Consider the following 24,082-nt stretch of genomic DNA (forward strand, 5'->3'; position numbering starts at 1 on the left):
TTCCAAGTGCAGCGACATTACATGTTCTGCACAGCCGGCAAGAGTGAACTGGTTTTAAATAGCGGCAAGTTACACGCGACTGTGTGCACATTAAAAAGCGAACACACGCAGCTGCAAGCAGATCTACGAACATGGAAGAAGGCTGAGTATGTGCGCATTTCGGGCGTACTTAAATGAAACGCAATGCCGCAATACACAGCTCTATGAATACACCAATGTGAAAGGGGCTTAAGGAACAACTGATGAATAAAACATGTTTTCAAAGTCATCATAAAACTGTGATGTATTTGTATCGGTACTCGGTATCGACAAGTACCAAAATGTAGGTACTTATACTCAGTCTGGAAAAAAGTGGTATCGGTGCATCCCTACTTGTGATTACCTCCGCCATTGAAGTTGTGCGGAAGTTATGTTTTCACCCATTTGTCTCTGAACAGCCTGTAACCCACAATTTTTTTTTTTTATCCAGATCTGATCTGGATTGTGGAATTTGTGGACATTTGAATGTAATATTCACCCCGATGTCACCCCTGACATTGGGGTTAATGTGAGACATTATTGTAAAGTGCTTTGAGCGTCTGATACAGATGGAAAAGGGCTATATAAATGTAGTCCATTTACCGTTCACAATTTAATATTGAAAGCTCATTACATTTTGCATTATATCTCAATCAAAAGTGTCTGTCACTCATTTGTGAACATGAGATACAAATGGACACTCTCAATGAATAGACTAAGTTTGATCCTTATTGCGGATTTAGCAGATATTTGATTTTAACAATGACAAGGCCTTTTGATCTATATTTTGTATTATGTTTTAGCTTATGAAAAGCCACTTCTAACAGGACTTTCACCTTGAAAATTTTTCCCACAATATTTGTGGAATTGGAAATGAGTGTTGGTGGAGGCTTGCGTTCTACGAGCATGACGCTCAAGTTAACACTGATTTTGTTTTTGTCTCTTGCTAATGTAATGTATGAACGTGTTGGTGTCACCTGGACAATGTTTAAGTGTTTTCCAGTTGAAGTAAAAATGATCTGTGTGGGCTTGAACAAAGACCATTAATTTGACTTGTACTTTTGATGTGACCTCATCCTTCAATGCTCTGCTCATGTTGGAGCTATAATTTATTTAGTCTCTCTCTCTCTCTCTCTCTCTCTCTCTCTCTCTCTCTCTCTCTCTCTCGTTAACATGTCCAGACTTGTCCAGCAGACAAACTTCATTTCATGAAAAACAAAACTGAAAGGATGTCTTTTGCTGTGCACGTATATTTCCTTAAATAGGCTAAAATAGAAAGATAAGGATCACAGATTATATGGCAGAGGAAAAGGATACAAATAGAAATGAACACAGTTGTCTATGTATTTAATGTTTCTTGTGTTTTGTGGTCAGTGGGAAAGCTGAGAAGGTGTGAACAGTGTTCTTACTTTGAGTGGAAGCACCGTGCAGTCACACTCACTGTACCTGGTCTGTTTAGACTCTGTTTTAAAGGTGTCCATTATATTTCTTTCTCTCTTTTTCCCCTCTTGTGTACTTGAAGATATTCCAGACCAGTGTTCTCCTTCTCCCTGTAATCCCAGAGGTACAGTGCGTTGTGAGGACCAAAAGGGTGACTTCCTGTGCCACTGTTTTACAGGCTGGACAGGACCCAAATGTGAAGAAGGTACGAGCATCACCATGAAATTGTTGTGGCATTGTGAGACTGACAGAGGGAAGAGCACAATATGTGTATTAGAGCTCACCAGTTTGAACTTTCTGCACCATCATTCAGTATGACACTTCACATCTCAGACTACACTCTTAACCTGAATTAGTTGAGTTTACTAGAAAAGTAAAGAGAGATTTACTATTTTCTAGAAAATACTAGAAAACTAATCAGGTTAAGTTGTATTAACAAATCACAGTAGTAGTTGCTACTCAAAATCATTAGTTCACATAAATGGTTTCTCATTGGTGTATAAAATAACTATTTTAAGTTAAACATACGTAAACATATAACAAATAACATAATAAACATTATTAATCAATAGTTAAAACAATTTCTTAATATAAGTAATGTCTTCTCTTGTAATTTAATTAACTACTCCATCTTTATTTTGAGATTATAATGCATTGTTTCAATAAATGTGTATGGAAGGAAAGGAATTAAAGAATACTGTGGCGAGTGGTGTGGAAGAACAAGACGCTCTGAGCTTTTCTGCACTCTGCCGCAAGGAGGTGCCGTTTTATTTGCAACCCCAACAACACAGAAAATGGTGGAAAGCATCAAACGCAATACACTTTTCACTTATGGTGGCAACAGACACGTAACTAAACTTGACTAACTCAACTGAACTATTGAACACAATAAATCAGTAACACTAACCACACTGTTAAACTAACATGAAACACATTAACAACACTTAAAACTCTCAAAACCCTGTACTCCCATGATGCACTGCAGCATAACAGTTCACAGTCTTAGCAACCGACCCAGCGATTGCTACAATACATTTAAATGTTCCAAAGACTTTTATTTAAAAAAATATTACGAAGGAAAAGTAAAAACAGGAAAAAATGCATTAAAACTGTACTGTAAAAAATGTGACAAATGTTTACTAAAAAAAAGGCAACAAAGTGACACATAATATAAATGAACAGATTTTAAGTTCTACAATTTTGTTCAAAAAGTATTTTATACATTAACTAAACCTAAACAAAAAAATTAAGTGCATGTTAAAAAAAAGCAACAGTTGAAATGTGTTTGATTTAGTAATAGCACACCAAATGAGTTATATTGCCAAAAAATAACTTCAGTTTAGCTAACGTGTTCTCACTGGACCACTCTTTGGGCGAAACTAATTTCCAGAAAGTTATCAACAGATAACTAACTTGAAGCCTACATTCCATTTTCTTTAAGTCAGTGTTTCTTTCAAAAACCCACAGCCAAGTGTACACTGCGTACAGCGGAGAGAAAAAAAAGAAGCAGCAGCACTTAAACACTAAGCTATTTTCAATGAATCCTCTTTTGAGCAGAAAGTTATGTGTTGCTCTCAAAATCCACAAGTTTTGAATTTGAGCACAGCAAGCCATGAGCAGAAGCAGCAGGATGAGTGGAGTCTTCACACTTGACATGGTTGTTAGGTAGAATTTAAAATGGACCCCTCCCCTCCCTTACAGAAACTTAAGACAAAAAGTTAACTCTGCTTAACATGATCATTGCACCGAAAATTTCAGTTGAATAGTGCAATCAACTAATTGATTGGGAATCCGCTAGCTTAGCGTAGCTACTAGCTCTTAGCCGTTTTAGCATGGCGGCTTCTCCTGTCTCTCCCGTACTTTTCTGCTCTGGGTGTGAAATGTTTAGTTATTCCTCGGCCTCTTTTAGCAGTAACGGTACTTGTAATAAGTGCAGCTTATTCGTAGCTTTGGAGGCCAGGCTGGGCGAATTGGAGACTCGGCTCCGCACCGTGGAAAATTCTACAGCTAGCCAGGCCCCTGTAGTCGGTGCGGACCAAGGTAGCTTAGCCGCCGTTAGTTCCCCCCTGGCAGACCCCGTGCAGTCGGGAAGGCAGGCTGACTGGGTGACTGTGAGGAGGAAGCGTAGCCCTAAACAGAAGCCCCGTGTACACCGTCAACCCGTTCACATCTCTAACCGTTTTTCCCCACTCGACGATACACTCGCCGAGGATCAAACTCTGGTTATTGGCGACTCTGTTTTGAGAAATGTGAAGTTAGCGACACCAGCAACCATTGTCAATTGTCTTCCGGGGGCCAGAGCAGGCGACATCGAAGGACATTTGAAATTGCTGGCTAAGGCTAAGCGTAAATTTGGTAAGATTGTAATTCACGTCGGCAGTAATGACGCTCGGTTACGCCAATCGGAGGTCACTAAAATTAACATTGAATCGGTGTGTAACTTTGCAAAAACAATGTCGGACTCTGTAGTTTTCTCTGGTCCCCTCCCCAATCACACCGGGAGTGACATGTTTAGCCGCATGTTCTCCTTGAATTGCTGGCTGTCTGAGTGGTGTCCAAAAAATGAGGTGGGCTTCATTGATAATTGGCAAAGCTTCTGGGGAAAACCTGGTCTTGTTAGGAGAGACGGCATCCATCCCACTTTAGAGGGAGCAGCTCTCATTTCTAGAAATCTGGCCAATTTTTTGGGATCCTCCAAACTGTGACTGTCTAGCGTTGGGACCAGGAGGCAGAGCTGTGGTCTTATACACCTCTCTGCAGCTTCTCTCCCCCTGCCATCCCCTTATTACCCCATCCCCGTAGAGACGGTGCCTGCTCCCAGACCACCAATAACTAGCAAAAATCTATTTAAGCATAAAAATTCAAAAAGAAAAAATAATATAGCACCTTCAATTGCACCACAGACTAAAACAGTTAAATGTGGTCTATTAAACATTAGGTCTCTTTCTTCTAAGTCCCTGTTGGTAAATGATATAATAATTGATCAACGTATTGATTTATTCTGCCTAACAGAAACTTGGTTACAGCAGGATGAATATGTTAGTTTAAATGAGTCAACACCCCCGAGTCACACTAACTGTCAGAATGCTCGTAGCACGGGCCGGGGCGGAGGATTAGCAGCAATCTTCCATTCCAGCTTATTAATTAATCAAAAACCTAGACAGAGCTTTAATTCATTTGAAAGCTTGTCTCTTAGTCTTGTCCATCCAAATTGGAAGTCCCAAAAACCAGTTTTATTTGTTATTATCTATCGTCCACCTGGTCGTTACTGTGAGTTTCTCTGTGAATTTTCAGACCTTTTGTCTGACTTAGTGCTTAGCTCAGATAAGATAATTATAGTGGGCGATTTTAACATCCATACAGATGCTGAGAATGACAGCCTCAACACTGCATTTAATCTATTATTAGACTCTATCGGCTTTGCTCAAAAAGTAAATGAGTCCACCCACCACTTTAATCATATTTTAGATCTTGTTCTGACTTATGGTATGGAAATAGAAGACTTAACAGTATTCCCTGAAAACTCCCTTTTGTCTGATCATTTTTTAATAACATTTACATTTACCCTGATGGACTACCCTGCAGTGGGGAATAAGTTTCATTACACTAGAAGTCTTTCAGAAAGCGCTGTAACTAGGTTTAAGGATATGATTCCTTCTTTATGTTCTCTAATGTCATATACCAACACAGAGCAGAGTAGCTACCTAAACTCTGTAAGGGAGTTAGAGTATCTTGTCAATAGTTTTACATCCTCATTGAAGACAACTTTGGATGCTGTAGCTCCTCTGAAAAAGAGAGCTTTAAATCAGAAGTGTCTGACTCCGTGGTATAACTCACAAACTCGTAGCTTAAAGCAGATAACCCGTAAGTTGGAGAGGAAATGGCGTCTCACTAATTTAGAAGATCTTCACTTAGCCTGGAAAAAGAGTTTGTTGCTCTATAAGAAAGCCCTTCGTGAAGCTAGGACATCTTTCTACTCATCACTAATTGAAGAAAATAAGAACAACCCCAGGTTTCTTTTCAGCACTGTAGCCAGGCTGACAAAGAGTCAGAGCTCTATTGAGCTGAGTATTCCATTAACTTTAACTAGTAATGACTTCATGACTTTCTTTGCTAACAAAATTTTGACTATTAGAGAAAAAATTACTCATAACCATCCCAAAGATGTATCGTTATCTTTGGCTGCTTTCAGTGATGCCGGTATTTGGTTAGACTCTTTCTCTCCGATTGTTCTGTCTGAGTTATTTTCATTAGTTACTTCATCCAAACCATCAACATGCTTATTAGACCCCATTCCTGCCAGGCTGCTCAAGGAAGTCCTACCATTATTAATGCTTCAATCTTAAATATGATCAATCTATCTTTGTTAGTTGGTTATGTACCACAGGCCTTTAAGGTGGCAGTAATTAAACCATTACTTAAAAAGCCATCACTTGACCCAGCTATCTTAGCTAATTATAGGCCAATCTCCAACCTTCCTTTTCTCTCAAAGATTCTTGAGAGGGTAGTTGTAAAACAGCTAACTGATCACCTGCAGAGGAATGGTCTATTTGAAGAGTTTCAGTCAGGTTTTAGAACTCATCATAGTACAGAAACAGCATTAGTGAAGGTTACAAATGATCTTCTTATGGCTTCGGACAGTGGACTTATCTCTGTGCTTGTTCTGTTGGACCTCAGTGCTGCTTTTGATACTGTTGACCATAAAATTTTATTACAGAGATTAGAGCATGTCATAGGTATTAAAGGCATTGCGCTGCGGTGGTTTGAATCATATTTGTCTAATAGATTACAGTTTGTTCATGTAAATGGGGAATCTTCTTCACAGACTAAAGTTAATTATGGAGTTCCACAAGGTTCTGTGCTAGGACCAATTTTATTCACTTTATACATGCTTCCCTTGGGCAGTATTATTAGACGGTATTGCTTAAATTTTCATTGTTACGCAGATGATACCCAGCTTTATCTATCCATGAAGCCAGAGGATACACACCAATTAGCTAAACTGCAGGATTGTCTTACAGACATAAAGACATGGATGACCTCTAATTTCCTGCTTTTAAACTCAGATAAAACTGAAGTTATTGTACTTGGCCCCACAAATCTTAGAAGCATGGTGTCTAACCAGATCGTTACTCTGGATGGCATTTCCCTGATCTCTAGTAATACTGTGAGAAATCTTGGAGTTATTTTTGATCAGGATATGTCATTCAAAGCGCATATTAAACAAATATGTAGGACTGCCTTTTTGCATTTACGCAATATCTCTAAAATCAGAAAGGTCTTGTCTCAGAGTGATGCTGAAAAACTAATTCATGCATTTATTTCCTCTAGGCTGGACTATTGTAATTCATTATTATCAGGTTGTCCTAAAAGTTCCCTAAAAAGCCTTCAGTTGGTTCAGAATGCTGCAGCTAGAGTACTGACGGGGACTAGCAGGAGAGAGCATATCTCACCCGTGTTGGCCTCCCTTCATTGGCTTCCTGTTAATGCTAGAATAGAATTTAAAATTCTTCTTCTTACTTATAAGGTTTTGAATAATCAGGTCCCATCTTATCTTAGGGACCTCGTAGTACCATATTACCCCATTAGAGCGCTTCGCTCTCAGACTGCTGGCTTACTTGTAGTTCCTAGGGTTTGTAAGAGTAGAATGGGAGGCAGAGCCTTCAGCTTTCAGGCTCCTCTCCTGTGGAACCAGCTCCCAATTCAGATCAGGGAGACAGATACCCTCTCTACTTTTAAGATTAGGCTTAAAACTTTCCTTTTCGCTAAGGCTTATAGTTAGGGCTGGATCGGGTGACCCTGGACCATCCCTTGGTTATGTTGCTTTAGACGTAGACTGTGGGGGGGTTCCCATGATGCACTGTTTCTTTCTCTTTTTGCTCCGTATGCATCACTCTGCATTTAATCATTAGTGATCGATCTCTTTTTCCTGGTTCTTTCCCTCAGCCCCAACCAGTCTCAGCAGAAGACTGCCCCTCCCTGAGCCTGGTTCTGCTGGAGGTTTCTTCCTGTTAAAAGGGAGTTTTTCCTTCCCACTGTGGCCAAGTGCTTGCTCATAGGGGGTCGTTTTGACCGTTGGGTTTTTCATAATTATTGTATGGCCTTGCCTTGCAATGTGGAGCGCCTTGGGGCAACTGTTTGTTGTGATTTGGCGCTATATAAGAAAAAAGTTGATTGATTGATTGATTTATCCCACGTTGTTACTGTTAATCATTATGAAATACTGTAAATGAAACAAAAAGTGTCTGACTTCCACAATGTGACCTATTTGCATTTGCTATAGATTGAGTGTATTGGACATTCTGACAAGAAAGATTTAAGAATGTTTTTACGGAAAAGGTATCATCTTAGAAGTTTTTAAACAACTATTAAATATCTTATTGTACACAAAAGTCAAACTGCACCTGGGACTGTGGGTGGTCCTCCTTTTATGTGGTTACTAACACCACTCCAGCCACCGTAAAACGCCTAATAAACCTTAAGACAAGATGAAGAGGCATCTTGTTTCTGTAGTGGGAGTAATTCTGCTGCTGCTTTCCATTGGAGGACCATGCGTGCAGTCACTGGCACACCAAAGGAGTGGCAATAACTGGGAGTCTGGTTCCTTCATAGTGTCAGATATCATCCCTGTCCAAGAGCCTGTTAGGAGGCTCAGACTTGGACATTCTTTGGCTGGCTTGTCTGTCTGTTTATGCGCTGATTGTAGTCAGTGATAGTTTGTTGAGGGACAGTTTTTACTTGTATATTCACTCGGTGAGTAACTGCCCCAGAGGTGACACTGCTCTGGTCCTGAGTGATTTTAGTGCTATGTCACTTGTCAGTGTTAGTGCAGACACTGACAAGACTGGTTAGGACTGTGGCAACTATGGTGAAATTGGCTCAGTGCTCCTTGACCTTCTAAAAAAAATTGACAATGAGTTGCTTGATGCTGGTTTGAGAATCAACAGCGGCGCTGTGGGATGTAGAGATGGAGATGGATCGTGTTCTCTTGCAAAGATGCTGGTGAAACCTGCAGAACTGCAGTCTCGAGAAGAGCCCAACTTAACTCCAGTCACACAGTTGTAGCTTTCTTTAAAGCTGTAAGGCCTTTCAAATTTCACAAAACTGAGGAAAATTTAGTTTCTGCTGAAATCCAAACATTTTAATATACATTTATTTTGGTAGCATGATGCAAGATTAAAGCTCATTTTAATGAAGAGGACATATTTATCTTGGGGAAAATTCCATAGTCAACTGTGACCCATCCATAAGATTTCTTGTAAATCACTTCTAAATCTACCAAATATTGGTCATTTGGTCTGATCCCTTGAATTTTCCCCCCTCATGGGTTGAAATTCTAAATTGTTTCCACACAGCATGAATTTTGACCATATAGGCAATATCATATTATGAATGCCTTATCAAAATAGTAAGGAATAAAATATAGTGGTGCCAAAGAAAAATCTTTTTATGACTTAAATCTTAAAAAAACAAAAAACAAAAAAAAAAACAGTGGCACTATACATTTAAGGACTTAGTTTGAAGGCATACTCGCACTAGGTCCAGGTGTCTTGGACCACCTCCAACCTCCCACCTCATAGTAGAATCTTGCTGGCTTGCAGTTACTGCACTGTGCTTTCAGAGTTGCACAAGTTTTTGTCAACACAGCATGACATTTGCTTTAAGAAACTACACTCTCCTACACACCACAATAATGGAGTATATAATTGAAAGATTGCTGAATTTAGCCCTATTCAGATGAGATTAGGTTTATATATGGAGGTGGAGTCATGTACTATTTATTAAGGATAAGCATGCATGATATAAATAAGTGGCTATTTAACAGACCTGTTTTTAACTCAAATGTTGTTGAATGAATTGAAGGCCGTATTAGCCAAGTAGTAATAATAATATTAGTAGTAGTAATAATATTATTATTAGAATTATTACATTGAATGGGCATATCAGTTTCGTGCTCTGCCATTGTTTGTGCTTACACTGCATGCAGCTGTGGATGTGTCCAGCTGAACATCTTCCCACACCACCTCTGTGTGAGCACAGAGCTCTCACACTTAAGCTGGGCAGACACTGTGCGAGTTTTGGCCCTTGAGCCGATTTTTCACTCGTGCGAGAATTTTTTGGATCGCGCTGAGTTTCAGCTTCATCGCGCGTCCTGCATTGTATAGTATACATGGAGTAATAAGCTGCATTTAACCTCTCACGACCACTTCCCGATCGGCAATCGTATGGTCGGATGAAAATCAAACCTGTTTGATATTTTGGTCGGCCCTCATGAGAGTATTGCGCTGTTGAAGCAGCGCTACAAGCGTCCACCCTCTCTCACTGTGCATGTGCAAACACCGATGCGGAATTGGAGAGAGCATAAACAGTGATCATCTCTTTGGGAGAGCAGATCCCCCCCCCCCCCGTCTTCAACTCATGTAAAGTCTTGTATAGTGTTTTTTTGTTGTTGTTGTTGTTGTTGTTAAAACTTTGATGTCTGCCATCGAGAGTTTTTGTAAAAATAAGAAATGCAAATAAAGTTTGAAAAAAAAAAAGAAAAAAAAAAGCTTCTGTTTATGTTTTGCTTCTGTAAACACGAGTCCAATGTGTGGTTTTTGAACGTACAATGTGAGTAGTCAGATCGCATCAGAGCATCGTGCCGTATAGTGTGAGAACATAAATCGTGTGCTCTGAACTTTTACACCCTGCGGTTTTGTCGTACAGTTTGAGCTGGAGCCGAATTCAACGATTGAAAATATCGTAGAGTGTCTGCCCAGCTTTATCAAGCAAACAGGACTTGGGGGCATAACTCACTTGGGGGTAGTCCGGAGTACATAGTGTGAGTACAGCCTGAGTCGCATAGACTGCCATCTGCTGTGTTAGTCTGCTGAGTGTTAGTCTCTCTGGCCTTCATGATTAGACATCTTTTTGCGCAACCTTGGTGGAGGACTTGGTAACATGGAGAGAACAAATGGCCCAGGGTGGCTCGTTTCCAGTGTGTTGCATACAGTGACAGTGACTTATGGCACATGCTCCCACACCTGATCTAACCTACAAAACCTAAGTTTACTGATGCAACTGCAGTTGATGACACTGTTGTCCACCTATATCTGCCTCACTCCTGTTTTAGGACCAGCCTCTTTCAGTGAAGACCTGACTTTGATTCCCAGTCACACTACTTTTATTTTTGATAAGACACTTCATCTACACAGCTATACGTGGGCACCAGCCTTGGCTGGGGAAGTAACCTGTGTCAGCCTGGTGTCTCATCCAGAGAGATTCAAACTCTCATGCCCTTAATGCTACAAAACAGAAAATGAGAGGATTAGCTGATCACCTGAATTGCACTGCGTTAAGTTTATAGTTTGTGCACAGGATGACTCCTCAGTAATATTTTGGTGCACCTGATGGGAAATGGTGGAGAACAGGTGGATAGAGACTGGGGAGGTTTTGCAGGAAGGAGGTATGAGTGCTTTACCTCATGAACTGGAGTGGAGGACTGCTGCTCACATAAATGGTCTGCTAGCACCCTTTGCATGTGGACAATTCCACAGTGACTGATGTTATAGTCAGAGAGGAAACATGCTTTTTGGAGTGACCAGGACTTAAAACATACAGCCCCTGAGTGTGTTCCTATCTTGTGGATGACAATATAGGGACAAGGTGTACTTGGTAGGGGAAGAAAACTTTGTTGGTGCTTAGTACAAGTTGGTGGTACTCAATACTATGGACGTGACTGATATTACAAAAAAATCAGCCTTTAAGAAAATTCATATACTTTATTGCTAATTTGTCTTCAAACTATACAGGGTTAAGAACTCTTTCTATTCTAGAATATAAGGTTTCAAGTAATTGTCATTCTGCTGCTCCTTGCCATGTTACAAATCAAAGGCATAAACTGAATGATTGCATAATTATGTGTGACTGACGTTACGTAACTGATGTTACTGTATGTCACTCCATATTTAAAGTTACAAAAAACAAATTTCTGCTGATAAAACTATGTACCTTCACTAGCAATTGCCATTTTCTATAATTTGACAACTTTATAATAGGTTATGTTGGTATTTTTATCATTTCTGGGCTAAAGTAGGTGCAGTGCTGGCAACCAGTTTGTCACTTCAACTGAGCTGTGCAGTGTTCTCATTAACACAAAACAATAATATGCATATGCAGAGGATGAAAAATAATTTTATACAGTAGATAGAAAATGAGTCAAAATCATTCACATTTTGATGGGAGAAAAACCTGAAAAAATAAATCTGCTTTGACATGGTATAGGTAACCTTCACTGCATGATTGTAACTGAAATTACTTTCTTTCTGCACAAGTGAATATTTGCTCTTAAAATTTCAAACACTATTATCCCAAATTTCTAACAAAAAAAAATTGGCTTGTGAGCTTCTACAACATGGAATTGCCCATGTAAATCCATCAAATACATGTGACGGACACTCTTAAATACAATTGCAGATGACAATTTGTAGTCCTCAGAACACACCAGTTAGTACGGAGTTGTGACTAAATCCATCTTCTTTGCATGTGGTGCCTTATTTTGCCCTCAGATTATGCACATTGTAATGGAAAAGTAGCGTTGGACACACCTCTTTTGCATTTACACTAAACACTTCAGGGACCAGATTGTGTGCACCAATTACAGGGGCATCACACTACTCAGCCTCCATGGTAAAGTCTACTCCAGGGTGCTGGAAAGGAGGGTTTGGCTGATAGTCAAACCTCGGATTGAAGAGGAACAATGGTAGTTCCGTTCTGGCCGCGAAGCAACCGACCAGCTCTTCACTCTCACAGGGATCCTGGAGGGTGCCTGGGAGTATGCCCATCCAGTCTACATGTGTTTTGTTGGCTTGGAGAAGGCATATGATCACGTACCCCGGGAGATACTGTGGGAATATGGAGTGAGGGGGGTCCCTTCTCAGGGCCATCCAATCTCTGTACTCACAAAGCGAGAGCTGTGTTCGGGTGCTCAGCAGTAAGTCGGACTCGTTTCCGGTGGAGGTTGGCCTCCGCCAGGGCTGCGCCTTGTCACCAATCCTGTTTGTGATATTCATGGACAGGATATCGAGGCATAGTCATGGGGAGGAGGGTTTCCAGTTTGGTGGGCTCAGGGTACCTCATCACTGCTTTTTGCAGATGACGTGGTCCTGTTGGCTTCATCAGCTTGTGACCTCCAACACTCACTGGATCAGTTCACAGCTGAGTGTGAAGCGGTTGGGATGAGGATCAGCACCTCTAAATCTGAGGCCATGGTTCTCAGCAGGAAACTGATGGATTGCCTATTCCGGGCAGGGAATGAGGTCTTGCTCCAAGTGAAGGAGTTCAAGTACCTTGGGGTCTTGTTCACGAGTGAGGGGACAATGGAGCGTGAGATTGGCCGGACAATCAGCGCAGCAGGTGCAGTGTTGCATTCGCTATACCGTACTGTTGTGATGAAAAGGGAGCTGAGCCAAAAGGTGAAGCTCTCAATCTACTGGTCAGTCTTCGTTCCTACTCTCACCTATGGTCATGGGGGTTGGGTCATGACCGAAAGAACTAGATTGCGGGTACAAGCGGCTGAAATGGGCTTCCTCAAGAGGGTGGCTGGTGTCTCCCTTAGAGATAAGGTGAGAAGCTCGGTCATCCGTGGGGAGCTCAGAGTACAGCCGCCGCTCCTTTGCATTGAAAGGATCCAGGTGAGGTGGTTCGGGCATCTAGTAAGGATGCCCCCTGGGTGCCTCCCTAGGGAGGTGTTCCAGGCACGTCCATCTGGGAGGCGACCCGGGGAAGACCCAGGACTAGGTGGAGAGATTATATCCCTACACTGGCCTGGAAACGTCTCGGGATCCCCCAGTCAGAGGTGGTCAGTGTGGCCCAGGAAAGGGAAGTCTGGGGTCCCATGCTGGAGCTGTTGCCCCTGCGACCCGATCCCGGATAAGTGGGTGAAGATGAATTAGTGACTATATACTTCATACTGTGTGCTGAAGTAAATTTTATTTTGTATAGCACATTTAAAACCAAAGTGCTTTTCTAATTAAAAGGAATATCAATTGGACCTGAAGTTTGTACCACATATTGTATGAAAAATAAAACTAGAATTGTTTTCAAGTCTTCAAATGGGCAGTCTCAAGCTGATGTGTGACACTGAAAAACACCTTCATGTAAGCCACCTTTTCCTACCTCCTCAAAAATTCCATTCACTATTTCAGTCAGTGTGTCAACACGCTGTCATTTTAGGTCAACATGTGTACTTGCTAACTTCTCAGGACTTGAACCGGCAATAAATTAATACGATAAAAGGTGCAGTCTCACAAACCACCTCACTTCTGCTCCTGCTGCTGGTGTTTGTAGTGAACGTGAAGTACAGATACTTTGGTCAGAGTCCACAGCGGGGATTCCTGCACCTCTTAAGGTGGCGTACAGGAGTAAGGTTGCATTTTTCCAGGAAAAAAGTGAATGATTGCTTTGATCTAATCAGTGATTCCAGTTCTGAGAGGAAAATGTGACAGATATTAATTTTATAAGTTGACATTATAAAACAGACATACTGCAGAGCACACACACTGAGAGAGAGGAAAACATCACCACCGCTTTTCCCATTTCCACTGACTCATCCTGCCACCTTATTGTGAGAGGAAACCAAAACAGATTCAGCTCAACTTGGTCAAAACCTTTTCCACTTGACAACCAGACTCCAAAACACTTATCCTCAGTGAGTCGGTTATTTCAAAGACTTTTTAAAAAAAAGTTATTCGTGTGAGCTTTTCAGACTATATCCAAGTGTTAGTTTGTGCTGTGAACTGCTCATTAAAGAAAAACGTCAGCTTTTATTTTCTTAAATTGCGGTTTGATTCTTAATTGCTGTAAAGTAAAAACTGAAGCTGAAGCAGCCAAATGCTGCACACTGGATGCCTGTCTCCTGTGTTGATGTGGACTGGACTTATGTATGTGTCTGCAGATGTCAATGAGTGCAGCAAGAGGAATGGAGGGTGTGACCATGAGTGCAACAACACCATGGGCAGCTACCGCTGTGCCTGTCACCAGGGCTACGCTCTGCTAGCACGCCACATGTGTCGTGGTAGGTAACAGAAATGTTGAAATAAATGGAATCAACAAAGGGTGTGAGTGGCCCGCTGCAGCGCGAGCCCGCAGACTCGGTAAGCACATCGGAGGCAAAATATCTTGAGACTGGTATAAAATAGTCCCAAATACTCACACATTTTTATCAAGTTCTGTTAACTTAAATAAATATTTGTGTGTCAGCTCACTGTGTGGGACCATGTGGTATAAGCAGATTAAACAACTTGAAGCCGTGCATTATACGGTTTGAATGCACTTCGCAGAGTAACACCACTCTGCTTCACGTCATGGTGTTTTAGACTCCGTGTCGTGCATTCAAACTGTATAATGCACGGCTTCTCGTTGTTTAATCCTTACTTCTTGGCTTCTGAGAGAAATGTGCATAAAACAATAGAGTAACTTGTAAAGTACCTTTCATAAGAAATGCAGCTCCAAGTACATTAACTGCTAAGATGATGACAAATGGATTGTATTTTCCATCTGATGCAGATACTTTATACACACACACATACACACATGATGCTCAACTGCAACTTCAGGATTAAGGACTGTGCACATGGGATCTTACTGATTTTTCAGTCTGATGGGATTTGAACCAAGGAACCTCCGGTCACAGGTCCACCTCACTAACCTTGAATGAAGTGTTTCAGATGCTGGACGTTTACACTCCTGCCCTGCTGGGTTCAGACTTCTGAACTTTACAGTTTGGTCCAGTAGGTGTGAAAGATGTTGCTGATCATGTTCTTTTTTCTCTTTTTTTCCTGCAAACCAAAAATAGAAGCCCTTAGTCCAAATCAGATGAAACCATGGTTTGGTTCATTTACAGTGTAAATACATTATTGTCTTGTTTATTTGAGGCGTTCTCATAATTGCAGTGTGAGACAAAAAAAAAGCCACAAAATAAATTCATAAATAAAATAAACCTTGGCATAGGAGCTGGCAAGTGTTGAAACGCCTCTACTTATCAAACAGTCTTGTATAGGGGTAGACTGAGACCTCGGCTGACTTTGTTTTGTGCGTTTCAGATGTGGATGAGTGCGAGGACCCAGACGTGTGTGGAACTGCTCACTGCACAAATACAGATGGTAGCTATGTTTGCTTGTGTGATCCCGGCTACATCTATGACAACGAAAGCAAAGGTTGTGTTGGTGAGTGTGTAGGCACACTGTAGGATTGGGGACACGTGTACATACACATGCATGGACACGTGTACATACACATGCATAGACACACACTTTCATTACAGGTGACAGAACAGCTTTTGGCACAGCAGGACTTGCAGCTGTGTTTGGGGTGTCAGGAATGGAATGCAGAAATATTTAAAGAAACTCAATAAGTAGGTAACAGATCACCATCTGCTGTTCTGCAGCCAAACAGGAATTGTCTGAGAGGTAGAGTGGTAAGATTGGCATGCACTCTTCTTTTTTTTGTTTTTTTTGTGCACAGTAATATGGCCATGTAGTACTTGGGTGGGTGAAACCATTCAAAGGGACTTTAAAGTACTACTTTCAGTTGTCACCCCCCCCCCCCCCCCCCCAAAAAAAAAACAAAAAACAAACTTTAGATGAGCCATGGACATGCATGAGAGAGCAAGTTGTGATTTCGATCAATTACTGGTGATTTTGGTCGTCCAGTCAAAGTAATATCTTTTGGATTCTACCTTTTTCCTCGGGGTTGTCACGAGAAGATTGTTTGTGTGGTGTGGAGTTAAAATCAGTCACAGAGTGTGTTCTGGATATGTTCAAAATGCCTGCTGAGACTCCTGCCATTCTAAAGTTTGGCAACTGGATTTCAAGGCGCCTGTCTAAGTGGGGTGCATATGTCCCTGACTGGAGCAATACCCAACTGTCCACAGTTCACATGACCTTTCCCCCTCCCCACTCCCCTGCTGGTCTGACCTCACATTCCAGGTTCAGGCTGAGCTGTTGAGATAAGTTTCAATTTCAGTGGAAGATTGGTGTGGCAATTCAGTGAACAGGCTGTCACCCCCCCCCCTCCCCCCCAAAAAAAAACCCAAAAATAAATAAACAGGGTTCTGTGCTTTATTTGTTCTCAGTTCTGAAAGGATGCATCAGTCTCTAGTCACTTTTTATTGTTTAGCTTCAAGGTATTTGTAAGATAAACTTTTTTTTAAATGGCTGTATGTGCACTGTAGAGGGCCGCAGTGACACACACACACCTCGCATACAAGCACAGACAGACGTGTCCTGTTCTAGTAGTTGCAGCAGATAAGTGAAACAATCATGCAAATGGTGATAAAAGCATCAAATTCGGCAGAAATACTCCTTAGACACTCCTCTTTTGAAAAAAACGATTGGCCACTTGACTTTTCAATCGGTGGTCAGGTAGGGGTCAGTTGAAGAATTACACAGAGGTCAAAATTAAAAGATGCTCCAATCATATTGAAAAATATTCCACATTATTTGCCTGATCATAAGGATTCCAAAAAGGTATAGTTTGGACTATCTGTGACTGAATTCTATGGAGTTACAGGATAAAAACAGCAAGAATGGTGACAAAGGTCAGTGTCATTTTGTACAGGGGTCAAAAGTTAAAGTTGCTCCAATTTTGGTAAAAAGTATTGCACATTATTGGTTGAGCTAATAGCATTAATAAATGGAATAGTGTTGACAATGTTGAATGCTTGGTCTCCAAAGTAAAGGTCAAACAAGGTCTACGCCTATTGGATTCTATGACATATGACATACGTTACCCCGTAACGTGATAAGTAAGGATGATACATGGTCCAAACTATTCCTTTTTAAAACCGGCAAAAATAAATAAATAAATAGATAAATAAAGTTGTGAGAACTTATTAGTTTTTACTTTTCACACTGTTTATGCCATAAATTAATTTAATTTAAGGTGGGCATTGAAGCTATGTTTATTTAAAAAAAAAAAAAAAAAAAAGCGGGTGGTGGTGGTGGTGTCCTAGCATGCAAATATGGTAATTGTAATGATGTGGGACCAGTGGATGATGTTTTGGATGACATCAGAATTGATCCACGTTTCTCTACTGCAGATCATTCAAAAGTCTTAAAAGGTATTAATTTCATTAATCTAAAACTAAGGCCTTAATTGGTAAATTAATTCATTCATTCATTCAGAAGTCTTAAAGTGATAAGTCATTTAAAATTTTTTTTTTTGTGTGTAATTCAGTGAAAGCCTTTCATATCGCTACGCAAATCAAGACAGGAACCTTTTGTTTCTTGCCGAGATGATCACAGTTGATACTTTCAACTCGCTCGATGTAAGGTGAGGCTATTGGGAAGTGTAAATTTAATGAAAATTAACTTTTCAAGGAAGATTTTGTGGTGTGGCTTAAACCAGTACCGGGGAATGTGTTCGAGACACGGTGCATTTCATGCAGGAAGTCCTTCAAACTCGACACCATGGGAATCATCCCACATGCAAGGTGACAAACGCAAAACTGCAAAATCAGTGTGCCAACAGATGCCAGGTGTGTCTCTGTTCTCCCCTTGTCTCCACTATGTTACCACGTCTGACTCAAACACCGGCACCAGTGCTAGCAGATCTTCAACCAGCACTTGGCCGTACACCTACCTTATTGTGACGTTGGTCTTAAATTTCATTCCAACTGGTATTTAAAAAAAGTCTAAATTTCTTGCCACCAGCTGGGGAGCCCTGTTTTGTTAAGCTTAGTGATAGATAGAGTTGAGTTATGTCAAAGCCAACTAGTCTGAAGTGTTATTAACATTTCTAAATTTAACCAAATTTTCATGAGATTTTTTTTATTCACTCTTATGTGCCTGATATTGTTTAGTTTTTTTGAAAATTCATGTTTTATCTTAATTATGTTTCTCTGTAAAACTTTATACTCCTGTCAACACATTAATCATTTCATTCCTTTTGTTTCTTTGACCGACTGTCTCACTGACCAGATGTGGATGAGTGTGAGGCGCATGTGTGCACGGAGGAGTGCGTGAACACTCCGGGAAGTTTCCGTTGTTTCTGTGATGGTCGTCGTGACATGAAGCTGGGACAAGACCTCAGGAGCTGTAAGGTGAAACACATTAATTCTTGTAAATTCTGTCCAGTTTTGTCATCTATTACCCTTCCTCCTGTGTTGTAAAGTGTAACTATAAACTAATGAACTATAAACTCTAATTGTATGTACATATATACTGTTACGCAGGAGAAAATTCACCCAAATTAGGAGGAAATCCATTCACTGATGCAGCCACATTAACAATATTTTCACAATGGAAATGTGCAGTGAGGAAAATAAGTATTTGAACACTCTGCGATTTTGCAAGTTCTCCCACTTAGAAACCATGGAGGGGTCTGACATTTTCATCTTAGGTGCATGTTCACAGTGAGAGACATAATCTAAAAAAAAAAAAAATCCGGAAATCACAATGTATGATTTTTTTTTTTTAAATAATTTATTTGTATGTTAGTGCTGCAAATAAGTATTTGAACACCTACCAACCAGCAAGAATTCTGGCTCACACAGACCTGTTAATTTTTCTTTAAGAAGCCCTCTTATTCTGCACTCTTTACCTGTATTAATTGCACCTGTTTGAACTTGTTACCTGTATAAGAGACACCTTTTCACACACTCAATCAATCACACTCCAACCTGTCCACCATAGCCAAGACCAAAGAGCTGTCTAAGGACACCAGGGACAAAACTGTAGACCTGCACAAGGCTGGGATGGACTACAGGACAACAGGCAAGCAGCTTGGTAGAAAACAACAACTGTTATGATTATTTATTAGAAAGTGGAAGAAACACAAGATGACTGTCAATCTCCCTTGGTCTGGGATTCCATGCAAGATCTCACTTTGTGGGATAAGGATGATTCTGAGAAAGCTCAGAACTGCACAGGAGGACCTGCTTAATGACCTGAAGAGAGCTGGGACCACAGTCACAAAGATTACATTAGTAACACCTGATGCTGTCATGGTTTAAAATCCTGCAGGGCAGCAAGGTCCCCCTGCTCAAGCCAGCACATGTCCAGGACCATTTGAAGTTCACCAGTGACCATCTGGATGATCCAGAGGAGGCATGGGAGAAGGTCATGTGGTCAGATGAGACCAGAATAGAGCTTTTTGGAATCAGCTCCACTTACCATGTTTAGAGGATGAGAACAAGCCCAAGAAAACCATCCCAACCGTGAAGCATGGGGGTGGAAACATCATACTCTGGGGGTGCTCTTCTGCAAAGGGGACAGGACGACTGCACCGTATTGAAGGGAGGATGGATGGGGTCATGTATTGCGAGATTTTGGCAAACAACCTCCTTCCCTCAGTAAGAGCATTGAACATGGGTCATGGCTGGGTCTTCCAGCATGACAATGACCCCAAACACACAGCCAGGGCAACTAAGGAGGGGCTCCGTAAGAAGCATTTCAAAGTCCTGGAGTGGCCTGGCCAGTCCCCAGACCTGAACTCAATAGAAAATCTTTGGAGGGAGCTGAAACTCCAAACCTGAAAGATCTAGAGAAGATCTGTATGGAGGAGTGGACCAAAATCGCTGCTGCAGTGTGCAAACCTGGTGAAAAACTACAGGAAATGTTTGACCTCTGTAATTGCAAACATAGGCTACTGTATCAAATATTAACATTGATTTTCACAGGTGTTCAAATGCTTATTTGCAACAGTAACATACAAATAAATTATTAAAAAAATCATACATTGTAATTTATGGATTTTTATTTATTTATTTATTTAATTTTTAGATTATGTCTGTCACAGTGGACATGCACCTAAGATGAAAATTTCAGACCCCTCCATGATTTCTAAGTGGGAGAACTTGCAAAATCGCAGAGTGTTCAAATACTTATTTTCCTCACTGTATCAAACACTGTCTGCCCTTCTTATGTTTTTGTTTTCTAATATTGAATTGGATGCTGTGAAACAGCAGTCAGTTATTTAATTCAGCGCCATATCAACTCACCTCAAAGTGCTATAGATGAGGGCCCCTTCGCACATAGTGTGAATACGTACAACTCCAGGGTGACAGCTCTTGAAACAGCTCGTATGATCAAACCACGAAACATCCTGCCGACGGGCAGGCGTGCACAATGCCGGCGCGACGGTTTGTGCACGTTGGAACACACTGCTGTAAAGAAAATATATAAATAAATAAATACATGTTGTGACAGTTTTGTGCACGAGGGAACACAGCAGCTTTTCACAGCAGCTGCTGGGAAAAACAAACAAAAGAAAATGACATGCCACCTGTGGGACTCGAACCCGCACCTTCCAAAAGCTCTGATTGCCAGTCAGAAACTTTTCCACTGAGCTACGATCGCTGTCCTGTGAAAGCTGTGGGAAGCTGCCTGATATGAGGAAGGAGATGGACATATTTAAAATGAAATAAACCCAAACACCATATAAAAACACCGCATTTATCAAGTGGGCAATACAAATATGATCCATCTGTTCCTCTGTAGATGGCCCATGGTCACAGATACGCGAAACACACGCACACGTGTTGTGGGGAAGCCGACACTCTGGCACGCCACATGTGCACTCGGCCATTCACAGTCGTGGGGGCACTTAGACACATCTCACATCCACCTCGACAGTGACAGTGTGCTGGCTGTTTTTGTGATGATAGTGTGACTGGCCACACATTTTCTAAGTGCCATGTGAGTGGGGTTAGATGTTCATGTGTGTCAGCTGGAATTTGGCCGATACTTGCCGCAAGAGGATTCGATGGGCTCGCACAGTACACACTCTGTCTTTCAGCCGCTGGTGTGTGTAAATAGTTGTAACAGGTGTACGAGGCGTTGGAGGCAGCTATGAAATTACACGTTTTACACACGATTCCTTCTTCATGCGCACTTTCTGCGCAAATCGGCCATGTGTGAAGGGATCCTGAGTGAGGTCTAGACCTTATTCACCCATGAGCAAGCATGTTGGTGATAGCAGTGAGGAAAAACTTTTTTTCATTGCACATTTTGAAGGATCACAGTAACTTCTTGATCCATTTTTTGCCAATCTTGAACAAACTTTGTATATACATAGTAGTTACCTCCGTCAGTCATGTTCAGTCATGTTTGAACTTCTTTAAACAGTGTGTTAGTAGTGGCTATAACTTTAAACTTGATTGATTGTTCTCCGTCGGGGTAAAAATTTGAAGCCGAAGCAGTGTTTGTTGTGTTTTTATTCATGTCTGGCGATGAGCGTAGATCCTTCCATTCATTTTCGGCTGGGTTGCCAGTTCTGAACTTTATAAGGCAGCCAGTTGCCAGGTCTGCACATTATAAAACAGTCTGTTAGGAGGTACGCAGGATTAAGCCGTTTCATCCTTTTAGCACTTTTTTTTGATCGTGGGCATCGTAGTAGAATGGCGCCCTGTAAAGGAGAATTGTGCGACAGAAAGACTACAGAGGGCTCTTGTGCGTTCGTTCAAATAAAAATTACATTCACAGCTCTTTGGTAGTGGTTAAAGCGTTGGGCTTGAGTCCAGAGGATCTTCAGTTCAAATCCCAGCCTGACCAGAAAATCACTAAGGGCCCTTGGGAAAGGTCATAGTTGCTCCCGGTGTGTAGTGAGTACCTTGTATGGCAACACCCTCACATCGGGGTGAATGTGAGGCATTATTGTAAAGCGCTTAGAGCATCTGATGCAGATGGAAAAGCGATATATAAATGCAGTCCATTTACAGCTCTTGGTGTTGCAGTATTTTAATATATATATACCGAGAAAAGAATGGATCCAAGGACAAGATTTCATGGAGTTGCACTCCCAAGTAAAATTGTGTGATGGTGTATTTCACTTCTTCTATGGCTTTAAGTTTTATTAAAATATTTTATACAAAAAAAAACAAAATGGACACAATGTCTGAATTGAGCCAAACCAGGAACATCAATGGTGCCACATGCAAATAAAAACAAATTCAGTTTGTTCAGTAATTTCAAATATTATCTGTACTTAGTTTACATATTTAGCAACACCATGAAAGATAATCGTTATTCACTTAAATATTTAGTGTTATTTTGTGTCTGAGAATGCCCCAATCGTGCACAAGACTATAGCCTGAGTATGTGATACTGAAATTTCTCAAAAACACTAAGGGTGACTATGGACACACAGTCGAAGCACATCTTGTCACCATATTGGATGGCAAAATTCAATGACATTCTGTGTCATACTAGCTTGTATGGTTGTCGTGAAGTTATGTCATCTCCAGGTTGTTTGTGTGCTTCCCTCCAGCCTATCACGCCCTGTATGTCGCTGTCTCTAAGGAGGAACCCCCGTTCTCTTTACCTGGGTCGCATGTTCAGCGGGGTGCCTGTAGTACGGCTGCGTTTTCGCAGAAAGATTCACACTGGGTGAGAAAACTTAGAATGATGCATACCATTCACCAAGTCCGGTAGAAATGTCCTTTATTTATTTTATGGAATTTTACATAAATAAGGTATATGCTTTTATATATTTATTTTTTTTAAATATTACATTGATGATAAATTATGCTAATGCTAAGGCTGTTCATCTAATTTATGTATCATATGAAAGGAGAATTCGGTTGAATAGTAAGCTAAATGTGCCCGCTTACCTGGCTGGGAAGAGTGAATTGAATAAATCAACTGTGGGAGCAATTGTAAGAAAATGGAAGACATACAAGTCCACTGATAATCTCCCTTGATCTGGGGCTCCACGCAAGATCTTATCCCGTGGGGTCAAAATGATCATGAGAACGATGAATAAAAATCCCAGAACTACACAGAGGGACCTGATGAATGACCTGCAGAGAGCTGGGACCAAAGTAACAAAGGCTACACACTACGCAGAGAGGGACTCAAATCCTGCAGTCCCAGGCATGTCCCCCTGCTTAAGCCAGTATGTATCCAGGCCTGTCTGAAGTTTGCCAGAGAGCATATGGATGATCCAGAAGAGGATTGGGAGAATTATCATGTGGTCAGATGAAACTAAAATAGAACATTTTGGCAAAAACTCAACTCGTCATGTTTGGAGGAAGACGAATGCTGAGTTGCATTCCAAGAACACCATATCTACTGTGAAGCATGGGGGTGGAACCATCATGCTTTGGGGCTGTTTTTCTGCAAAGGGGACAGGACGACTGACAGGTGTTAAGGGAAGAATGAACTTGGCCATGTATCGTGAGATTTTAAGCCAAAACCTCCTTCCATCAGTGAGAGCATTGAAGATGCAATGTGGCTGGGTCTTCCAGCATGACAATGATCCAAAACACACCGCTCAAGCAACGAAGGAGTGGCTCTGTAAAAAGCATTTCAACGTCCTGGAGTGACCAAGTCAGTCTCCAGACCTCAACCCCATAGAAAATCTGTTGAGGGAGTTGAAAGTCTGTGTTGGCCAGTGACAGCCCCAAAACATCACTGCTCTAGAGGAGATCTGCATGGAGGAATGGGCCAAAATACCAGCTACAGTGTGTGCAAACCTGGTGAAGACTTACAGGAATCATTTGACCTTTGTCATAGGCAACAAAGATTATGTTACAAAGTATTGAGTTGAACTTTTGTTATTGGCCAAATACTTATTTTCCACCATAATTTACAAATAAATTCTTTAAAAAAATTTTTTTCACGTGTGCGTGCGAACAAATCGTCTG

At 41.1% G+C, this 24,082-nt stretch overlaps 1 protein-coding gene across 1 annotated transcript in view; it reads left to right on the forward strand.

Moving 5' to 3' along the window:
- gas6 (growth arrest-specific 6) overlaps window positions 1–24,082 on the forward strand; it is a 72,259-nt gene that overhangs the window by 26,297 nt on the left and 21,880 nt on the right. Inside the window, exons 5-9 of the mRNA XM_034192686.1 lie at window positions 1,541–1,663; window positions 14,393–14,512; window positions 15,540–15,662; window positions 18,417–18,538; window positions 22,705–22,823. Of these exons, the coding sequence (XP_034048577.1) occupies window positions 1,541–1,663; window positions 14,393–14,512; window positions 15,540–15,662; window positions 18,417–18,538; window positions 22,705–22,823 (607 nt within the window). The remainder of the gene's footprint in view (window positions 1–1,540; window positions 1,664–14,392; window positions 14,513–15,539; window positions 15,663–18,416; window positions 18,539–22,704; window positions 22,824–24,082) is intronic.

The sequence above is a fragment of the Thalassophryne amazonica genome, chromosome 2 (assembly GCF_902500255.1).
Source record: "Thalassophryne amazonica chromosome 2, fThaAma1.1, whole genome shotgun sequence".
Classification (NCBI taxonomy): Eukaryota; Metazoa; Chordata; class Actinopteri; order Batrachoidiformes; family Batrachoididae; genus Thalassophryne; species Thalassophryne amazonica.